The sequence below is a fragment of the Nomascus leucogenys genome, chromosome 22a (assembly GCF_006542625.1).
Source record: "Nomascus leucogenys isolate Asia chromosome 22a, Asia_NLE_v1, whole genome shotgun sequence".
NCBI lineage: Eukaryota > Metazoa > Chordata > Mammalia > Primates > Hylobatidae > Nomascus > Nomascus leucogenys.
Genome location: NC_044402.1, coordinates 115305484 through 115326645, shown reverse-complemented (window position 1 = coordinate 115326645; position 21162 = coordinate 115305484). Strand labels below are relative to the sequence as shown.

Here is a 21162-nt window from a genome sequence, read left to right as displayed (position 1 = left end):
GTGGGAGAGTCACTTGAGCCCAGGAGTTCGAAGTTGCAGTGAACTGAGATCGTACCACTATACTCCAGCCTGGGCAACAGAGTGAGACCTTGTCTCAAAAAACCCCCCAAAAGACCAAAAACATAATGTACTGGGGCCATTAATAATCAAAAAGATCTGGGTTAATATTCTGCCGCTGTTGTTATCTGTGCCTCCATCCTGGGCAAGTATGCTTTTCTTTTTACAAATCTTATTTTTCTCTAAAGATGGAGGTCTTGCTATATTGCCTACGCTGGCCTTGATCTCCGGGGCTGAAGTGATTCTCCTGCCTCAGCCTCCCAAGTAGCTAGGACTACAGGCATGTGCTGAGCCCCTTGGGCAAGTAAATTAAGATCTCTGAGCCACACCTGTCTCCTCTTATTAAAGAGCAGTGTCTTAGTTGTTATAACAAAATACTATAATCTAGATGGCTTAAGCAACAGAAATTTGTCATATTTCTGGAGTCTAGAAGTCTGAGATTAGGGTGCCAGTAATGACTGGGTTTTGGGGAGGGCCCTCTTCTTTTGCGTTCTTGCTGTGTCCTCATGTAGTGGAGAGAGAGAGAACTCTCTCTTCTTACAAGGTCATTAATCCCATCACGGGGGCTCTGCCCTCATAACCCCATCTAAATCTAATTACCACCCAAAGGTCCCCTCCAAATACCATCACGTTGGGGTTACAGCTTTTAATATATGAATTTGGGGGTGACACTACAGATACTAATGCCCATTTCATAGGGTCGCTATAAGGCTTAAGGCAGGTATTAATATAGGAAAGCACTTAAAGCCGAGTCTGGCTTGGGTAGGTAGTTCAGTGATTCAACAAACACTGAGCACCTACCTGGAGCCAAGCACTGCATGTGCCACATGAAGCTATATTGAGAAATGAGTCACATGCAGCCAGTCTCTGGCCTTTTGGAGGTTTTGAACTAGAAGGGGACACGCACATAATCGTATGTGTGTGTATCTACATACACAGGTGATATGATGCACCTGAGCGAATCTAGTCTAGGAACTAGGAAAACCTTTAAGGAGTTACATTTGAGCTGTATTCTGAAGGATGAGGAATGGAGAGGAGGCCAATTCCAGGTTCCAAACTGAATCTTTGTGCAAAAGCCATGAGGCAGCAAGGTGCAGGGGCTTTTAATGACCTAAGGGAAAGCATTGTTGGGTTGGGACCATGATGGCCAGAGGAGGTTTTGACAAGAGGCTAGTCAAAGAGCAGAGAAAAACTTTAAAGAGTTTTAAGAAAGGGAAGTGCCACGATGAGTTTTGTGTTTGGAAATGTTTTAGGCGGCCACATCGTAGTCTCGGGACTGGCTGGGACCTGGATAGACACTTGGATATCAGCTAGAAACCTACGACAGGAAACCAGGCGAGGACGAGGCAACTGAGGATGCTGTGGAGCAGAGAGGCAGAGAAAATGGGTGCATTCGAGACAAGTTGGGGGAAAAATGCAAGGACTTGGAAATGAACTCGGGGGGCGGCAGGAAGGGATGACGGGTTGCTCTGTAGGTCTTATCTGTAAATTACGGCGATCAGTGAAAGATCCGGAGGAGGAAGGTGGACACACTCTCTAACAAAACCCTTTTTGAAATTTTATACCAATATTTTAAAAGTAAACCAGATCTTTTCAGACATGCCTTTGAGCTGATATTTGTAACTAGTTAGAATTATAAACTTTCCTTATTTTTACTCAGTTACAATATACGCCACAGCTGAAGTGAGAGGAAAGAAAAGGTTGCTTTCTTAGGAACAAAGAGTAGTACCTTCAGTATCGTGGGCAAAGCTTTTCCAAGTCCAACAGTAGTCAAAACAGCGCTTTTTATAAATAACACTCAGCTAAAAGTTTCTGGGTTTGTGATTGTTCCAACGGTTAAGTTCGGATGAGGGTCCCTAGAGTCGTAGCTCCCGGGAAACGGCTACTGGCTTTCCAGCTGGACTTCATCCGTCCAGGCAGCCCAGAGGGGCTTCAGGCCCCGCCCGCTCTCCTGCCAACTTCAGCCTCGCGACTGAGACTCCGCCCTCAGGCCCCGCCCCTTCGGTCAAGCGGCGTGCTCTCGCGGCACGGCGCCTGGGCCTCGCGCGCCGGGACCTCGGTTTCAGCCGTTCTGTCCTGCCCCGAGGCCCCGCCCCTGGGCCCCGCGCGCCAGGACTTCGGTTTCGACCGTCCTGTCCCGTCCCCAAGGCTCCTAGGCCCCGCCCCCTCTGTCCCGCGGCGTGTTCTCGCGGCTCCGCCCCTAGGACCCGCGCGCCTGAACTTTGGTAAGTTTCAGCCGTCCGGCCCCGCCCCCTCGGTCCCACTGCTCTCGCGGCCCCGCCCCTGAGTCCCACGCGCCGGGACATTGGCAAGTTTCAGCCTCCAGCCCCACCCCTAGGTCCCGCCCACTCCGCCAGCGGCTGGCTGTCGTGGCCCCGCCCGTGTGCCCTGCGCATCTCTGTTTTGGGAGCATTTCGGCCGCCGTGCCCCGCCCCGCCCCGCGCGCCCCGCCCCTCTGGCGGCCCGCCGTCCCAGACGCGGGAAGGGCTCGGCCGGTTTCGAGTCGCTCGCCTGCAGCTTCCCTGTGGTTTCCCGAGGCCTCCTTGCTTCCCGCTCTCCGAGGAGCGTTTCATCCGAAGGCGGGACGATGCCGGATAATCGGCAGCCTAGGAACCGGCAGCCAAGTATCCGCTCCGGGAACGAGCCTCGTTCCGCACCCGCCATGGAACCGGATGGTCGCGGTGCCTGGGCCCACAGTCGCGCCGCGCTCGACCGCCTGGAGAAGCTGCTGCGCTGCTCGCGTTGGTAAAGACGGAGCCTCGAGGGGGTGGCTGCGAGGGCAGGGGTCGCCCAGTTTCTGGGGGCGGGGGAATCTTTTCAAATCTCCCGCTTCCTCCTTCCTTTCCCGCGCTGCAGTCGGGTCGGCGTGCGGTTAGCACCTGCCCGGGGATATAGTATTAACAGCTTCTGCCTCTCATTCACTTTCTTTTTGGGCGACTTACCAGCCTTCCCTTGCCCTGAATCCGACTGAAACGGTAGTTTTTGAACTTCGGCGGGCTGAAGAACCGTCTGGAGGTGTGGCTAAAAAAATGTTCATCCCGGCCCCGCCTCCAGAGTTTGAATCTGGGGCTGGGGTGGGGCTGAAGCTTCTGCGTTTTTTACCCGGCCGTAGATTACCCTGCTGCTTTCCGGGAGCTATGGCGCATTGGGCTGGCGCGCCGCCCCGGAGACCCTCTAAATTAGAAGCAGCTGCCACTCTAAGTTAAACTGGCCTTTTTGACATTTTCTCCGTGCCAGCTTTTTCGGGTGAGATGGGATGGAGCATCGGATATCTACCATAGTTGTAGATTGAAGATGGCACGAAATTTCTCATTTTCTTAGTTTGCTCAAAAGACTGTATGTCTGGTGTCCCAGCTCTTAGTGATGCTGTTTATTGTTTTCCTTCATGCTGTGACACTATGGGAGTCCTCTCAGGGTTTTCATTCCGTCCAAAGACATTTTCATGAGTGTTACTTCTTGCTTTTTTTCGTGTAGCTCTTTCTAGTATACAAACCAAGAAGGCTTGTAAAACCCAAGAAAAGTTTGTCTCATTTTCATTTCTTCTAAAAAGTATTTTTATTGAGCACTTGCTGTGTGTACAGCTAAGCATTTCTGTATGAAGATCACTGGCAGGTTTTTTGTTATTTGTAGCTGTCAAAAGTTTATATCCTTTTTGGACTTTTTTTCCCCTTTGACTTCTAACTTGCAGAACTTAAGTTACTTAGTTGCATAAATTATAAGTAACACAACTTTTTCTTTTCTTTCTTTTTTTGAGACGGAGTCTCGCTCTGTCGCCCAGGCTGGAGTGCAGTGGCAAGATCTTGGCTCATTGCAAGCTCCGACTCCCGGGTTCACGCCATCCTCCTGCCTCAGCCTCCCAAGTAGCTGGGACTACAGGCGCCCGCCACCATGCCCAGCTAATTTTTTGTATTTTTAGTAGAGATGGGGTTTCACTGTGTTAGCCAGGATGGTCTTCATCTCCTAAACTCGTGATCCGCCCGCCTCTGCCTCCCAAAGTGCTGGGATTACAGGCGTGAGCCACCGTGCCCGGCCAAACTTCTTCTTTAAAAATGAAAAGGAGTTAACTGTCAGAGTTTTGCACTTATATTTTCTTTGACGAAAACTTTTATTATCTGTGACAAAATGACATTGCACTTCTTAGAAAAGTGACACTCACTTAGAAAAATGGGTACATGAAGACATTGAGTTGTGTGTTTGTTTTCCTGTAGCACATGGGTCACCTGAGAATAGGAAATTTAAAACTGGCACTGCTAGTTGCAATAACAGAAGCATTATAGTTCACACCTTAATAGTCCAACGAAAGTTAGACATTCCGTTGGCACATACCTGTATGGAAGCATAGGGCTTCACTTAGACTGTAATCAGAATGCCTGAGTTCAGGTTCTAGCTTTGACACTATTGAGTAGGCCAAGTTATTCATCTCTCTGAGCCTAATTTCCCGCATATGAGTAGTACTAATGATTAGCTTATTTTCTTGTGAGGATTCATTAATAATCATAAATTTATTGAGCACCCATAATGTGCCAGACCCTATTCTGGGTATTGGGGGATTTGTTAGTGAACAAAGCAGACAATACCAGCCCTTAGGGAGCTTATATGGAAGAGACAAAATGAAATTTTACATGTATGTAAAGTATTGAGTTTGGTGGTTGTGATAGAATAAATGATAAATAATGTGTGTCTTAATCTAAAAGAATGTGGTGTTTGCTTGCTACATGATTTGGGAGAGACAAAATAGATAATATATATGAATATATGTTGTCCTGAAAAATAACAAAGCCGGTTTCACTTTTTATCCCCTACCAAATATTTTTCCAGTTTCTAACTGAAGTGAGTAGACAGTAAGAGGCAAAGGAGTGTAAGCAGACATCAGTAACTAGGCCCAGACTTTTAGCATGGCTCACCCATTTGACTAGAGAATGCTATTGAATGCCATTGATTTTTTTTTTTTTTTTTTTTTTTAAGTTTGTTTCTGAACCTCTATGGATGAACTGAATCTTAACTCTTAGACTGCATGTTTTCACGTAGGGGTCTGCAAATTTTTTCAGTAAAGGGCCAGATAATTAATATTTTAGGCCTTTCTGCCCACAAATAGTTTTTGTTCTTATTTATTTTTACTTCCCTTAAAAATATAAAAACCATTCTTTCCTTAAGGGCTGTACAGAAACAGGCTGCTGGCTTGGTTTGGCCCACAGGCAATAGTTGCTAAACTGTCGATAAAGTCTTGATAAACTTAATGTCTTAGGTTTAAAAATCCTTTTTGGTAGACAATTTTATATCACATGGGCTGCCTTTTTTCTCTTTTTTTTAGACAAAGTTTCACTCTGTCACCCAAGGTAGAGTGCAGTGGCATGATTTCAGCTCACTGCAACCTCCATCCCCTGCGTTCGAGCAATTCTCTTGCCTCAGCCCCCTGAGTCTGAGGAACTCAGCCCCACTGAATAGCTGGAACTACAGGTGCATACAACCATGCCCAGCTAATTTTTGTATTTTTGCTAGAGACGGGATTTCATCATGTTGGCCAGGCTGGTCTCCAACTCCTGACCTCAAGTGATCTGCCCACTTCAGCTTCCCAAAGTGCTGGGATTACAGGTATAAGCCACCATGCCTGGCCTATACATGGGCTTTAATATTTAGAAATGATTTTGCTTTCCTCTGTAGATGTCTCTGCAACTTTGGCACTATCTATACTGAAAAAAGCATGACCAGCTGCACCTTACTCAAGGAGGAAAAGCATTCTTCCTACCTCTGCCTTTGCCCTGGTAGCCACCTGACATTGCTGGCAAGGAGCAACTCAGAATGGTCTGCTTCTTACATTTGCTACCCTCCATTCAAAGCGGTGTCATATTATTTGAAATTGTGTCAGTATGTCCTTTGTACAGAGTTTCAGAGTTCTACCCAGTGGGCCAGTGATTACCCCGATTACCCTCACATTCAGCTTGCAGCTGACATCTGTCTTGTGTTGCTCATGGATCTGTTTTGCAGCAGGCATTACTTGCTGGTGAGGGTGGATTGGTACATAACCGGGCATCCTTTCTTGACCTTTAACATGAATATGGCTTCAAGGTGAAGCCGATGAAAGTGTTCAAGAGGCCAGATGTGACATTTGTATTAGGACCAAGCCTCACAACCAGAAAGAAGCTATTTAAGGATTTGGAAAAATGAGACAGGAAGAGCATGTTATTTGAGAGGCTGGCAGAAAGCACAGTAATACTGTGTTGCTAAAGGAAGCAGGAAATAATAATAGGAGCTGCAGTGTAGAAGCCCCAGGTGTCATATAACACTGTTTTGTGAATTAATAGGTACCTCTTGGCATATTTTTGAGGGTGAGAGTGGGATTAGACATCTATGACAATTGTAACTTGGGCCATTTTAATCAACTTTTTATGAAAAGTTAGTAATCTTTTAACCTTTATGATAGGTATTTTTTTTTCCTGAGTTATTGTTTAAGAGGTGATCAAGCTTAATTTTGAATTCTCTCATACTTTGAGGCAGCATAGAGTATATGTTAAATGCATGGAATCTGGAGTCAGATTCCCTGGGTTCAAATCCTGGGTCCATTATTTAGGTTATTTTATCTTTTTATGCTTTCTTTTCTTCATCTGCAAAAAATGAGTTGATATTCATAAGATGCCTTGAGCAGTGTCTGTTATGTACTAAATACTATATGAATATTTGTGAAATAAAGGATAGGTTTTCTGACTCCAGGTTCAGCTTTTGCCTTTCTTCATGAGTTTTGAATGTTCAGAGGCATTCTCACAGAGCAGTGATCCCCAAATGGAATGATTTCTCCTTGGCACTGGTTATTCATTAGAATAACAAGAAATCACTGAGTCACTTCGTAAGGGGTGATAAGGTGATGCATTTTCTACTTCTACCCTTAAGGAGTGTATGCTTAATTATAAGGGATAAAATATATACAAGTTCAGGGTAAATTGTCGTGCAGGTCGACATTGTGCTGAGAAGAGTACTTGGGTAGGGCCAGTGGAAGGAAGCTTCATGGGCTTTTAAATTGAGATATGAATAGATTTTTTTTTTTCTGAGACAGTCTCCCTCTGTCACTGAGGCTGGAGTGCAGTGGTGTGATCTCGGCTCACTGCACCCTCCGCCTGCCAGGTTCAAGTGATTCTCCTGCCTCAGCCTCCTGAGTAGCTGGGATTACAGGTGAGTGCCACCACACCCGGCTAATTTTTGTATTTTTAGTAGACACGGGGTTTCACCATGTTGTTCAGGCTGGTCTCGAACTCCTGACCTTGTGATCCACACTCCTTGGCCTCCCAAAGTGCTAGGATTACAGGCGTGAGCCACCACGCCAGGCCTAGATATGAATAGATTTTTAAAATGGAGCCAGGTTGTGGGGAGCTGGGGTGGTGGGTGTTATTTGCAAATAACTAACTATAAAGAATTGTAGGATAAAGGGGGACTGGGTCAGGTGAACAGAGAGTTAAGACAGGGTCGAATCAGTGATTAGTAGCCTAACAACAGAATACTCAGTTGGTTTACATAGTTAACTTCCTAAAGAGAGCAATTTGTGTAGCTTTCCTGGGCTCTGGTTCCTCATCTATAAAATGAGGAAAGTGGACTCGTTGATTTGTAAAGTTCTTTTCAGTTTGCGGACTTCATAGTTATTTGTGTCCACTGGATGAAGTTTAACATACGTACAGAAAAGGCACAAATCGTTGGTGTTCAGCTTGTATCGTATCTTCCAAGTTAGAATTTATTTGTGAGATTTATTTCTTTATGGAATATTTTGAGTGATGTCTGTCTCCTTCAGTTATATATTTAGTAAAACTAGGTTCACGTTTGTAGCCGCAATGCCAGACACATAGTTTCTTCGTGTATGTTAAATTAATATATGAAAGAACTTAAGGTAGGATCACATTTGAAGGGCCTTTGCAAGTGGTAATACCGGAAGACCTAGTTAATTTACATGAATCGCTAAGAATCCCCTATAGGTTCTATGTCATTATCCATATACTTTACTTGTTAAACACTTTATTCTTCTAAAGATAAACACAAGAAAAATTGTTTAATTGGCTTGGTGAGCCTGCACATTTAGATGTTCAACATGTTGGTCCACACGTTAAAATTACCTTGAGGATTCTTTAAAATGTAAGAGCATTGTGGGAGCTGTCTTGCCTAATATTAAATAGCAGTTGATATTTCATGGAGATATAGGGGAGCCATTCTATGAAGAAATAGATCTGCCTTGGTATTATAATCTCAGATGAATTTACCTTCCTTTTTTTCTTTTCGAAGAAAATTTTATATCAGTAAGAACTTCTTTAAAAAAAAATTGTTCTCACTACTTAATTCTTCCCCAAGTTATCCTCTGACAGCACTGATCTTTCTAAATCAACTACATGTAAAGTTACAGAAGTATGACTGTAGATGGGGAAAAAGTAGAGTAGCTGAATTTTCAAGGTACAGAAATCCTGTTACCATGCAAATGTCTTTTCTTATTTGTGTGGTTTTTTTCTATCTAATATATATGTATATCAAACAGAAAATAGGGTAAGGATAAAATGGAATTGTTAATACAAATGCATTTTTGTATATAGGCTTCCATTTGGTTCATTCACTTAAGAACTCACTGAAATCCTGCCATTAATCTAACACCATGCTAGGTAGGTAATGGTGGGTTGGGGAGCTCAGAAAAAATGAAAGTTAAGATCTCTTGTCTGTAGGGCTGGAGTCTAATTTCAAGACAAGAAAAATAGAAAATCAGGAAGTTAAAATACAGATGCTCCTGAACTTGAGATGGGGTTATGTCTAGATCAACCCATTGTAAGTTAAAAATATTGTATGTCGAAAATATATTTAATATATATAACCTACCAAACATCATAGCATAGCCCAGCCTACCTTAAACGTGCCCAGAACACTAACATTAGCCCAGTTGAGTTAAATCATCTAACACAAAGCCTATTTTATAATAAAGTGTTTAATAGCTCGTGTAATTTATTGAATACCATACTAAAAGTGAAAAACAGAATGACTTCCTGCTATGGCCCAGCATTGTACTGCATATTGCTAGCCTGGGAAAAGATCAAAATTCAAAGTGTGGTTTCTATTGAATGTGTATTACATTTGCAGGATAATAAAGCTGAAAAATTGTGAGTCGAACCATTGTAAGTCAGGGATCATCTGTACAAAATATTTAGTTTTCAAGCCTGGGCAACGTGGCGAAACCCCACCTCTACAAAAAATTAGCCAGGTATGGTGGTGTGCACCTGTAGTCTCAGCTATGTGGGAGGCTGAAATGGGAGGATTTCTTCATCTCAGGAGCCAAAGCTCAGTGAGCTGTGATCATGCCACTGTACTCCAGCCTGGACAACAGAGCAAGATCTTGTTTCAAAAAAACAAAAACAACCCCCACCCCCCGCTGCCAAATATTTGGTTTTCAACATTGAATCCCAGAGTCCCAACTAGATGCTCTCTTCTTTGTAACTTTAGAGCATTTTGTACATCTTTTAAGTCATGTTAATTTGGTTTATATAACTAATCGGCCAGATTATAAGTCCATTAGAAAAGAGTGGAACACAGTCAACTTTGTTCTTTAGATGTTACATGGCATGAATTTTGCAGAAGTGATGGCTGAGACTAAAATCCAAGAGTTGGACGTAGGCTAATTATAGTTGTAAGAGACACTGACCTGACCACAGCAGTTTTTGTTGAGGAGCAATGAGAAAAGGTTGCATGGCTTAGGTGTTACAGATTGTGAAGAACTTTTTAATAGTAATTTTTTTTAAAATGGTAAACAGTATGTGAAAAGAATGAAAATAACAGTATATAGCCATTCAGTATTTGTTAAATGAACGACAGATAAGTGTGAATCTTCCTCAGTAACTCATAATTATCAGTTTCTTGTGTATCCTTCAAGAGGTTCTGTGTTCATATAAGCATTGTACTGCCTCAGATAAGCAGATACTAAACACCACGTAGTTGCATGATTCATTTAACCATTTCCTTATTGGAAAAATTTAGGTTGTTTGTGGTCTTTTGCTGTAACAAGCAGTGCTGGAGTGATACTGATGTCATGTGCCTCTACATTTAAAATATTTTTAAATAAAGTTATACATGAACATAGTTGACAGAGTCAATAGGACAGACTATTAATGAAAACATTCTTTGCTTCATCCATCACCCCTGAGTTCTATGCATCAGAAACATCTTTTGTCTTTTTTTTTTAGTTTTACAAGCATGTACCTCTACATTTCCAAATATGTTTATATTGCTATTTCTTTTTTTTTCCATTTTAGACGTTATTAACTTCCTAACTGTTCTCAAAGATGAATTTTCTTACTACTGTTAACTTTGACAATGGAAGTTAGTGGATGTAGAATTCAAAGTACAAAATAATTTTCAATAATTATTTTGAAGACCTCGTTCCACAGTTCTGTAGCATCTCTTACTACCCTTGAGAAGTCTTATGTTATCCTGATTCCTTTTTTTAAAAAAAGTATGACATTTAATTTTATTATTTCTTAATCGCTGGAAGGTTTTAGAATCTTGTCTAGATGTCTTCAATGTTTGAAAGTTTCATTTTTGCAAGTATCTAGTGTTGCTGAAGGATAAATTCCTGGCAGTGGAATAGCCGAGTTAAAGTTGGATGCATTTATATTCTTGATAGGTATCTCCTAGTTGTAATAATTCGTAAAAAAATTTTTTCTAAAGATACATGTTCTTGCTGTGTTGTCCAGGCTGGAGCGCAGTGGCTATTCACAGGCATGATCATGGCATGCTATAGCCTTGAACTCCTGGGCTCAAGCGATCCTCCTGCCTCAGCCTCCTGAGTAGCTGGGATTGCAGGCATGTGCCGCTGAATTTGGCACTCCCTTGTCTCTCAGCTTGGCTAACACACTTCTTCTTGTTCCCTCCCCCAATACACACAAGTGCACATAGTTCTCATTCACATTTCCATTGTCTTTCCTTATCTGTTAACAGCAACACAAATATATATTCTAACTCACTAATTAGAATAAATAGTACAATTGATGAGTTATTCCCACATGTTAAATCATTACTAATATGTGATAGCATCTTATTGCTAGAGTGAAGGTTAAGAACTATAGCTAAAGAGTTCAGTCATCTTAGGAAGGAAATTTAAAGTTGAGAAACAGAATCAAGGCATTGAGTCAAGTATTGCCAGAGAAAGCCAGAAGGCTATGGACTGCATCCTAGGGGTATGCCTACGTGGAGAGGTAGGAAAAGCAGCTAAGGAAATGCTGAAATAGGCAGATCAATGTGTATAAAAATATTAAAATGCGGTGGAAGGAAAGGTTTCAGGAAAGAAGATGAGATCAGTGCTATTTCCCAGAGTGGTCAGAGAGAAGGGGACCAAAAATGCTTTGGAAAACAGTTTCAGCAGAGTGGAGGGAGTTAAAGCTAGGAAGGTGAGGAGATGGGCGTAGCTGGTACGGAGCACTCATTTAAGAACTTTTATCTGTTCAAGAAAGGGAAGAGATGGAGCAGAAGATAAAATGGGAGGTATGATCAAAACAGTGTTTTTCTGCGTCAAAGGAGAGATTACCTGTTCATGTGTAGATGCAAATGAGAGAAGAAAGGCAACTATTATGAATGATCTAGTGCTTTGGGAGGCAGGAAAGATATGGCAACTAGAGATAGAGTAGCACATTTTAGGAAGAGTGACTAAAGGAGATAGAATTTTCCTCTTAGACTCTAGGAAGGGGTAAGATGATTGGTGAAGAGATAAAAATGTATTTAGGTGTTAAAAAACTTACACCATTAAGTTCCAGTAAAGTTAATGAGATGAGGAAGCATAGAGATTGTTTTGAATAACCATCTATTCGTTTGTCTGTTTACTTACAGAATATCGAATACATGACTTTGGTAGAGATACAAAAATGAAGAGGCTACCAGATAAATTTTATGTCTTTATTTTATTTTATATTTTTGAGACAGGGTCTGGCTGTCACCCAGGCTGGAGTGCAGGGGTGTAATCTCGGCTCACCTCAACCTGTGCCTCCTGGGTTCAAGTGATTCTTGTGCCTCAGCCTCCCAAGTTGCTGGGATTACAGGTGTGCACTACCATGCCTGGCTAATTTTTATATTTTTTAAATTTTATTTATTTATTTTTGATACAGGGTCTCGCTCTGTCACCCAGTCTGGAGTGCAGTGGCTCAATCTTGGCTCAGTGCAACCTCCACCTTCCAGGTTCAAGTGATTCTTGTGCCTCACCCTCCCAAGTTGTTGGCATTACAGGCATGCACCACCACACCTGGTTAATTTTAGTATTTTTAGTAGAGACAGGGTTTCACCATGTTGCCCAGGCTGGTCAAGCTCCTGGCCTCAAGTGATCCTTTCGCCTTGGCCTCCCAAAGTGCTGGGATTACAGGCATGAGCCTCAGTACCCGGTTGCTACCAAATGAATTTATACAGAGAAGTTTATACATCTTTCTTTCCTTTTTTTTTTTTTTTTTTTTTTTTAATAGTGGTCATTCACAGCCTGAGTGGGCAGGGAAGAAGTAGACTCTGGGGCCTTTATAGCATTATAGATTGGCGTCCATGAGTGTCTAAGAGGTCAGCACAATTAGGTAGTGGTGAAGGTGGCTTGGAAATAGTTAACTCTGGCCTGGGCTGGATAGGGAATCCAAGGTGCTAGGAAACTGAATGGACTTCTTTCAAGGTAGAGAGCAACCTGAAGGTGGAGGTTTGGCCAGGGCGATGTAATAAAAGAGATAAAGGAAGGATATTATAATAGGAGGAGCTTGCCACGAAATAGAATTCAGTACACTTGATGGGGAAAAGGAGGTTAGGTTTGGTAGGTCAAATAACAAAAATTATAGGCACAGTATGAATGTTGAAAGAGATCATGTTAATTGGCAGAGTCACAAGTCATATTTTTATCAGTACATTTTACATACTGTGATACAAAAATCAGACATGGTGAGTTTTTAAAAAGTAATAGGTTTTGTAATGTCAGTGAGCACCATTTTCAGTATCTTGAGAATAACACTGTGGGTGTGTACTCTGTTTTTAGCAATCTTTCTGAAAAGCTCAATTTCACTTGAATGTTCATATCTATTAAGATGTGCAGTGTGATACTTTCCAACTTTCAAGAAATGTGAAGAATTGTTTTTATTGATATGTGGTATGCGTACAGAAGTAATTTGATAATAATGGTGTAAATATCTAAAGGTTTTAGAGTTAGTATAATAAACCAAGCACAAAAAGTGCTCATCATTTAAAAGGCTTTACTTCTCTGGGCACATTACATCCACTGAGTATAATGTCTTGGTGTGTATTTATTAGTATTATTACCTTCTTAGGATTAACAAATGTAGCAGATATTTTGATGGACAATATTAGGAATATTTTGTTTCTGTGTCTGTTTGCTCACTGCAGGGAACTTCATTCTGTCTGCAGACAGACTGCCAATCTGATTCAGATTTCTGTTTACATTTGCTTAAAGAACAATTAACTTTCTGTGAACTGAAAGAATGGCTGCATTTTTCACAATGTATCTGTGAAAAATTGATGGCTACTTTACAGTAGTAAGAAACAGGTGTTTTTTCAAATGGGAAACCGTGGATTCTTATGGTCAAAATGACTAGATATCCTGGTTTGTCTGGGGCAGTCCTGGTTTATTCCTGTTGTCCCAGCATCCTATTCAATTATCACTCCTCTTCACTCTCAGAAGTTTTCTCATTTGGACAATATGGTCATTCTACGTGTGGGTCGCCTTTTGAGGTATATGGTCTACACTTTGAATCATCAGGGGAAGATCCACCTTAGTAGTTGAAAGAAGCAGCCAGTAGTTGGTTTTGCCTTAAGAGGTTTAGAGATACTTGACCAAAATTGTTCCTTTCTCCAACTTTCTAGAAAATACATTTTAAAATGTATTATAACTTGTACTGAGTTTGGTAGTTACTATTTAAAATCAGCAGGTATGTTATGGTATAATATTTAACCAGGGAGTTACAGCCTTTCAGATAAATACATCCTTAATACCTTCTGCTTTGAGAAAGTGAGGAATATGGTAGTGTTGAGCCTTGGATGAAATATTGGGTGTGAAATGTTTATCTAACAATAACTCAAGTCTTGATTGTTTTAATTTCTTCAAACAGCACTGACATTCTGAGACAGCCTGTTTGCTTAGGAGGATGTGAGCACATCTTCTGTAGGTAAGTAATTATGGCTTGATGTGTATAGTACAACTATGTTTTTTACTAGATAACAATCATGTAATCTTGTTGATAATAATGGTACTTGATGTTTGTGTAACTTTCAAAGTCTGCAAAGTAACCTACTGTATGTTATCTTAGTTTGATCTTTAAAACTGTCTTAATTTACAAATAAGAAAACCAAAGCTCAAAGAGGATGACTTGTTCAAAGTTACAAAGCTTAGTAGACAGCTTTGTCAAATTTGAGGAAAAAAATTAATACCTTTTATATAATCCAAATAGGTGTTTTTAAAATTTCCGGTTAAGTTTTGATTCTAGACTCAAAATTATGAAAGTATAGTTTTTATAGTTATTATATTAGTTTCCTAAGGCTGCCATAGCAAAGAACCAAAAACTGGGTGGCTTAGAACAACAGAATTGTATTGTCTCTCTAGTTCTGTAGGCTAGGAGTCTAAGATCAAGATGATGACAGGGTTGGTTCCTTCTGTGGGCTGCGAGGGAGAATCTCCTCCATGCCTTTCCCCTAGCAATCTTCGTTGTTCCTTGACTTGGAGATGCATCACTCTGGTCTTTACTTTCGTGTACACCTGGCATTCTTCCTTGAGTGCATGCTTCTCTCTGTGTCAAATTTCCCTTTTTAATAAGAATACCAGTTATATTGGATAAGGGCTCACCCTAATGAGCTCATCTTAACTTGATCATCTAGAGCCCCTGTTTCCAAATTAGGTCACATTCACAGTAACTGAGGGGTGAAGACTCAAACATCTTTTTGGGGGACACAATTCAATGCATACCAGTTATTGTGAAATTGTACCCATGTGACGGCCCTGGCTTATAGGTCAGAAGATTAGATTTTTATCTCTTATTTCTTGTTCAGGAGAAATCAGTTGAGAGATAAAGTGTCTTAGTTTAATTGCCTATGAGACAGGGAAAATACAGTCTCCTTTGAATTAATCTTTTAATTATTTCCAGTTATGAGTATGTTACTGTCTGGCATGAACAAACTACATTCGGAAATTTGAGCATATATGAAAATAACCTTGTGTATTACTTCAAGGGCTAAGGTTGTCTGGGAGACAGCTATGTTTTGGGTCCCAATTTTTTTTCTGGAAAAACATCTGTTATATGAGGGATATCCAGCAGGAGGATGAGGGGGTAGGAGGTGGTACCTGTTGCCTACCAGATATGTCTGTTTAGATGATGAAAGAAAAGGCATCTTAAAGTTGGTATGTTCAGAGCTGAACTCTTGATCATCCTCCTCTTCAGCCTTTTCCTGCCTGGGTAATCTTCATCACAATAAATTGTACCAGTTACTGCTAGGTTGCTTATCCCACATCACTAAGTTCTGTCAGTTCTGCCTCAAAATGTGTCCTGAATCTTGAATTTTCCCACCTTTTTTCCTGAATTTTCTACAGTTTGTAGTTTGTTCCAGGCCATCATTGTATTATCTCTGCTCATACTATTGTGATGGGTTCATAACTGGTCTTCCCTTTTTGGCATCATCACCCCTTCCTCATTTTCTACATTCTTGACAGTGATCTTTGAAAAATCTCGATAACATCCGTATCATTACCCTGCTTAAACTCTTTAGTGGCTTCCTATTGCAGTTAGAATAAAATCCAAACTCTGCCCTCTGGTCTGCAAAACCCTGTATGGGACCTAGACCGTGTCTGCCTCTTGGACGTCATTTACCTGTGGCTCACACTGTTCCAGCACTTCTCCTTTTAGTTCATTCAGTACACCAAGTTCACTCCCGCCCCAGGACTTGGGCACTTGCTATTTCTTCCACGTGAAATGTACTCATGCCAGATTTCTGTGAGGCTTACTTTTTACCAGTTATATATCAGCTGAAATGTCACTGCCTCCAAAATGCCTCCCATGGATCTGCTTACGAAATGATGCCCACTCCCTGTCCCCACTCTGTGGCAAGCAGATGTATTTTGTTTCAGCTGACGGATGATGGGTTTGCTCACTGTATACAATAGGTCAGTCACAAAGCTGCTAGAGCATAATGAACTCCATGACATTTTGTGCAAAGTTGGTTTATGTATGTGGTGGGGTGGGGGATCCATACGTTTAATCAGATCCTAAAGGACTCTGTGACTTAAAACAGCCAATAAAAGGTTGAGACATGAGAACATCTTAAAAGAGAAAATGATTATCTGTATATGACATGAGCATAAGAAAGAATTCATTCAGTGCAGTTTTGATTTGTTTTGATTATATAATGCCAAAAATTATGGTAGCTGTTTTTATTCTTGCAGATTTTGAGTTAAAACTGCTCAGCAATGAGGTTTTAAAATGATTTTGACATAGCTCAGTTCAACTAATAAAAGTAATTCATCTACTCTCTAAGATACAATTTAAGACATGTGGCAGGGGTGCTCAGACGTTTTGGTCTCACACCACTTTGCATTCTTCAGAATTGAGAACCATAAAGAGCTTTTGTGTGTTCATGCATTTACCATACAAAACTGAGACTTTTAGAAAAAAGAATTAATTTAAAAATAATAAGCCCATTAATACAAACACAACACTTTGTAAGGAAAAATAACAATTTTACAAATCAAAGAAAAAAATAGAGTGGCACTGTTGTACATTTTTGCAAATCTCTGTCTTGCTGAATAGAAAACAGCTACATTCTCAACTTATATATTCAGTCTATTGTGATTTTTTTTGATTGAAGAAAATCTGGCTTTATACATAATTGTGGTTGGAAGAAGTATTGAAGTATTTTCAGTAGCTTTTTTTTTTTTTTTTTTTTTTTTTTGAGACGGAGTCTCGCTCTGTCGCCCAGGCTGGAGTGCAGTGGTGCAATCTCGGCTCACTGCAAGCTCCACCTCCCGGGTTCACGCCATTCTCCTGCCTCAGCCTCTCCGAGTAGCTGGGACTACAGGTGCCCGTCACCACGCCCGGCTAATTTTTTGTATTTTTTAGTAGAGATGGGGTTTCACCGTGGTCTCGATCTCCTGACCTCATGATCCGCCCGCCTCGGCCTCCCAAAGTGCTGGGATTACAAGTGTGAGCCACCGTGCCCGGCCCTTTTCAGTAGCTTTTTTAGATAACTGTGGCTATTCTTCTTTAATACTACACCAAAACTTGACAAGTGCTTTTTTATTTTTATTTTTTGTGAAGACAAGAGTCTCACTCTGTCACCCAGGCTGGAGCGCAGTGGTGCGATCATGGCTCACTACAGCCTCAACTTCTCGGCTCAGGTGATCATCCAATCTCACTTTCTGAGTAGCTGAGACTACAGGTGCGCCCCACCATGCCTGGCTAATTTTTGTAGTTTTTTGTAGAGACAGGGTTTTGCCATGTTGCCCAGGATGGTCTTGAACTCCTGGGTTCAGGCAATTCTCCTGACTGGGCCTCCCAAGGTGCTGAGATTACAGGAATGAATCACTATGCCTGGCCAACAAGTGCTGTTTTCTTTAGGTTCATCACAGTGTGGAATCTGAAACTATATCAATAAATTTTTATACTCTGTTACATGAAATTTCATTGGTTTATCTAGTACTTTGAATTTATCTTTTACTCAGCATGATTTTATGACATAACACACGGGTCATTTGAGAAATATTCACTCGCTGAGCTATACAGATCCACTGAAAAATGACATTTTTTCAGAATTCCAAATTAATGTTTATAAAATAATTTGGGAATAGTTTATAAAATGTTACAGAATATATAAAATACTAGTCTGATCTGAGTACTAGTGCAGTGCTGGACAAGTAACTTAAATAACTGGATCTCATTTTCTTCATCCAAAAATGAGGTGGTAGTTCTTGATGAATTGATTTCAGATTGTATTTTACTGATAATTAAGTATTGCACAAATGATTTAAATTGCATGAGTAATCAGTTTTACATATTTTTTTGTGTTGGGATTCCAAGTTAGAGTTCTTAACTACTAGCAAACAAATGTACAGAAGATCCTTTGCTAAAGAAAGTTGACATTTATTGACCCCAGTGACATTTTTTGAATTAGATGATCTCAAAAGTCTCTTCCAGCTCTGGTATGGGTTACAGATTCATATTACATTTTTTTTGAGTTGCATTCTGTCAGGAATCGTGCTAGAAGCCAAGGATACAAAAATTAGAAATGGCGTAGGTTTTGTCTGAAGATAGTTCATATTGAGTAAGAATCCTCTCTGTCTACAGAGGATTGGGTCCTGTGACAAGGAATGTCCTGTGGTACTTGGGGAAGATGTGGCTTTTCCACTTTTACATTACTTACTCAGTCCTACTGGAACCCATCTGGTGAGGCCAATGAAGGAGGAGATTTATAGAATTCTTATTCTGGAATTCACAGATGGGCTTGTGGGGGGGATCGTGAATCCCTCTTTTTACATGAGTATGTATAGATTTTCATCAGATTTGCAAAAGGTCTATAAACCCCAAAATTAGAAAAACTCTTCTAACTCTGAAACTTTAGTGCCTAGATAACCCAGGTAATTGAGTCTATAGGTTTTAAAATTGTCCGAAAGAGTCAAAGATCTTTTCCCAAAAGCTACTTTAAAGCCTTGAGATACTAGTCCAAAAACAAAACAAAAGGTCTTTCCCAGTCTCTGCAGTAGTTTTAGGTATTTTCATGGAATGCTAAGATAGCAAAAGTTAGGATGCACAACTACTATGCATTAGGCATTCTATCTTTCTGTTACATCTCTGTAACCTTTAGAAGCTACAGATTTATTTGTAGGAAAAATTATGCGGACTAATATCAGGCTAAGTAAAGTCTCTTCATTGCAAATTACATGAGCAACTTTAGATTTGATGTGTGTATTTTACTCTTTAAAACAGTATTTAACAAGGATATTACAATTGACCATTGTATGTTAGAATAACCTCTGCTCCATTTCTGTTCAAACTGTTTAGTTTTTGGAATTTAGATTCTGCTGAATGGGTTGATTTTTTCTTTTTTTAATTCTTTTAAAGTAATTGTGTAAGTGACTGCATTGGAACTGGATGTCCAGTGTGTTACACTCCGGCCTGGATACAAGACGTGAAAATAAATAGACAACTGGACAGCATGATTCAACTTTGTAGTAAGCTTCGAAATTTGCTACATGACAATAAGCTCTCAGGTAAGAACTATCCCTATCTCTCTTAGTTAAAAACTGATGAATTCATATTCATAAAGGATATAAAACATCTATCTGGAATTCTGAAATACATATTTCAGATTTTAAAATCTGTAGTTTTTTTTTTTTTTTTTTTTTTAATAGCCGTGGAATCTGTGTTGTCCAAGCCGGACTTGAACTCCTGCACTCAAGGGATTCCCCCAACCTCAGCCTCCCTGGTACATGCATGTGACACCACACCCGGTGGTTTTTTGGAAGATCATTTTGAGAAATGACAGGAACCGTAGAGATAATTAAAGTCTAATGCCCTTATTTTATAGTTGAGAAATCAAGGTCCAGAGAGGTGAAATAACCTTGCCTACAGCCACATGTGTACTTAGTACTAGAAGCTGGAGAAATAAAGCCCATTTCTGACTGTAAATCCAGGAACTTTTTTGCTGTTTTACACTGCCTGCTTTTTACATTTATGATAACTTCTGTAGAATATATATGGAATAGTGATTTTGGCCTTAATAGCACTTAACTCACTTAAATACACTTTCCCAAGATAGAATACTACATTTTTCCATGGATCACTTTTCTAGACTGAATTAATTAGATGAGCACATTTTGAAAGAGCAGAAATCTAATATTCATTTTCTTTTCTATTTAAGTGGGGGTTAACGTTTTTCAAATTGTCCTTAGACTCTGTGTATTAACTATATATCTTTCCATTGTGCTTTCTGCTGATAACTAATTAACTGTGGAAAGAATGTAAAGTGTTTTGTATCTTCATAATTGGATATTAGAGTTGTCTTTTTATTGACCAGATCATGCTATTTTAGTGTGTGTTTGTAGAAGAACCTGTTCTTGACTGGCAGGATGCCATGGATGATTGCTAATGCTCATATAAAATTGTTAGATTTCTATTTTTAAATCTTTTATTCTTAGAATCCTGCCATGATGTCTTATTGTCAGCTACTAAAGATGAAGTTGATTGTACAAAGTAAAGAAATGTGGCAAAAACTTCGAGTCTTACCACGGGTCCATATTTTAAGAATTAGAACTTACATCAGTCTATACCTATGAAAATTTTCCTTCGGCTAGTTATCTGCATCATTGTATTCAACTCTATTCTTTTATGATAAAATGTGCTGTAGTGCAGAAGTTTTTCTTACTTTCAGATGTAACTGTACACACACATTTTAAAAAGTTTCCCTTTTTAAAAAATGGTATTGTAGTTGTAAACCTTTTTAAGAACACACTGAAGAAAAATTCTGTCATTAGTTCATCTGAACTCTTCCTATTCAAAGACAGTACTGACAGTGTTTATTTTCTAGTTAAAAGAGATTGGTGTGTGATCTAGCTTTCTCTCCCCACATAGTTACCAAGGGTCAGTGCAGGGGTTCTTAATCAAGGGCCCATGCACCTTTGGCAGTGTTCAGAGTTGAAGTGGGTAAGAGTTCAGTGAGTTTCTTGAGTTAATTGTGCAGTATGAAAACTGTTCATGTTTGTGTGTAAATGACTTTCGTTAGATTCTTGGGAGTGTGTGGTCTGTTAGGATTATTGGCTTTGCATTGAAATTTGGAGTGCTACTTTGGGATTTGTGGCTATGATGATATTTTGATTTGGTTCTTCACCAGTTGCTGTATAGTAATGTATTCATTTGCTAGAACTGCTGTAACAAAGTATCACAAACTGAGTGGCTTAAACAACAGAAATTTATTGTCTCACAATTCCAGACACTGGAAGTCTGAGATCAAAGTGTACGCAAGGTTGGTTTTTTGTTGAGGTCTGTGAGACAGAACCTGTTTTAGGCCAGTCTCCTTGTCTTGTAGATGGCCATCTTTATGTTTACATGGTTTTCTCCTTGTTTGTATCAAATCTCCCCCTTTTTA

The 21162-nt window shown here is 40.2% G+C and overlaps 1 protein-coding gene across 7 annotated transcripts in view; it reads left to right on the top strand.

Moving 5' to 3' along the window:
* Positions 1-2515: 2515 nt before the first annotated feature.
* BARD1 (BRCA1 associated RING domain 1) overlaps positions 2516-21162 on the top strand; it is an 83408-nt gene continuing 64761 nt past the window's right edge. For 2 of the 7 annotated variants that reach the window (XM_012501998.2, XM_004092025.3), the window contains exon 1: positions 2537-2802. In XM_012501998.2, the coding sequence (XP_012357452.1) occupies positions 2645-2802 (158 nt within the window). In that variant the 5' untranslated portion in view covers positions 2537-2644. Of the gene's footprint in view, positions 2803-14147; positions 14205-19139; positions 19289-21162 lie in introns of all 7 variants that reach the window. The other 5 variants (XM_003254038.3, XM_012502001.2, XM_012501991.2 and 2 more) reach the window with 5 other exon arrangements.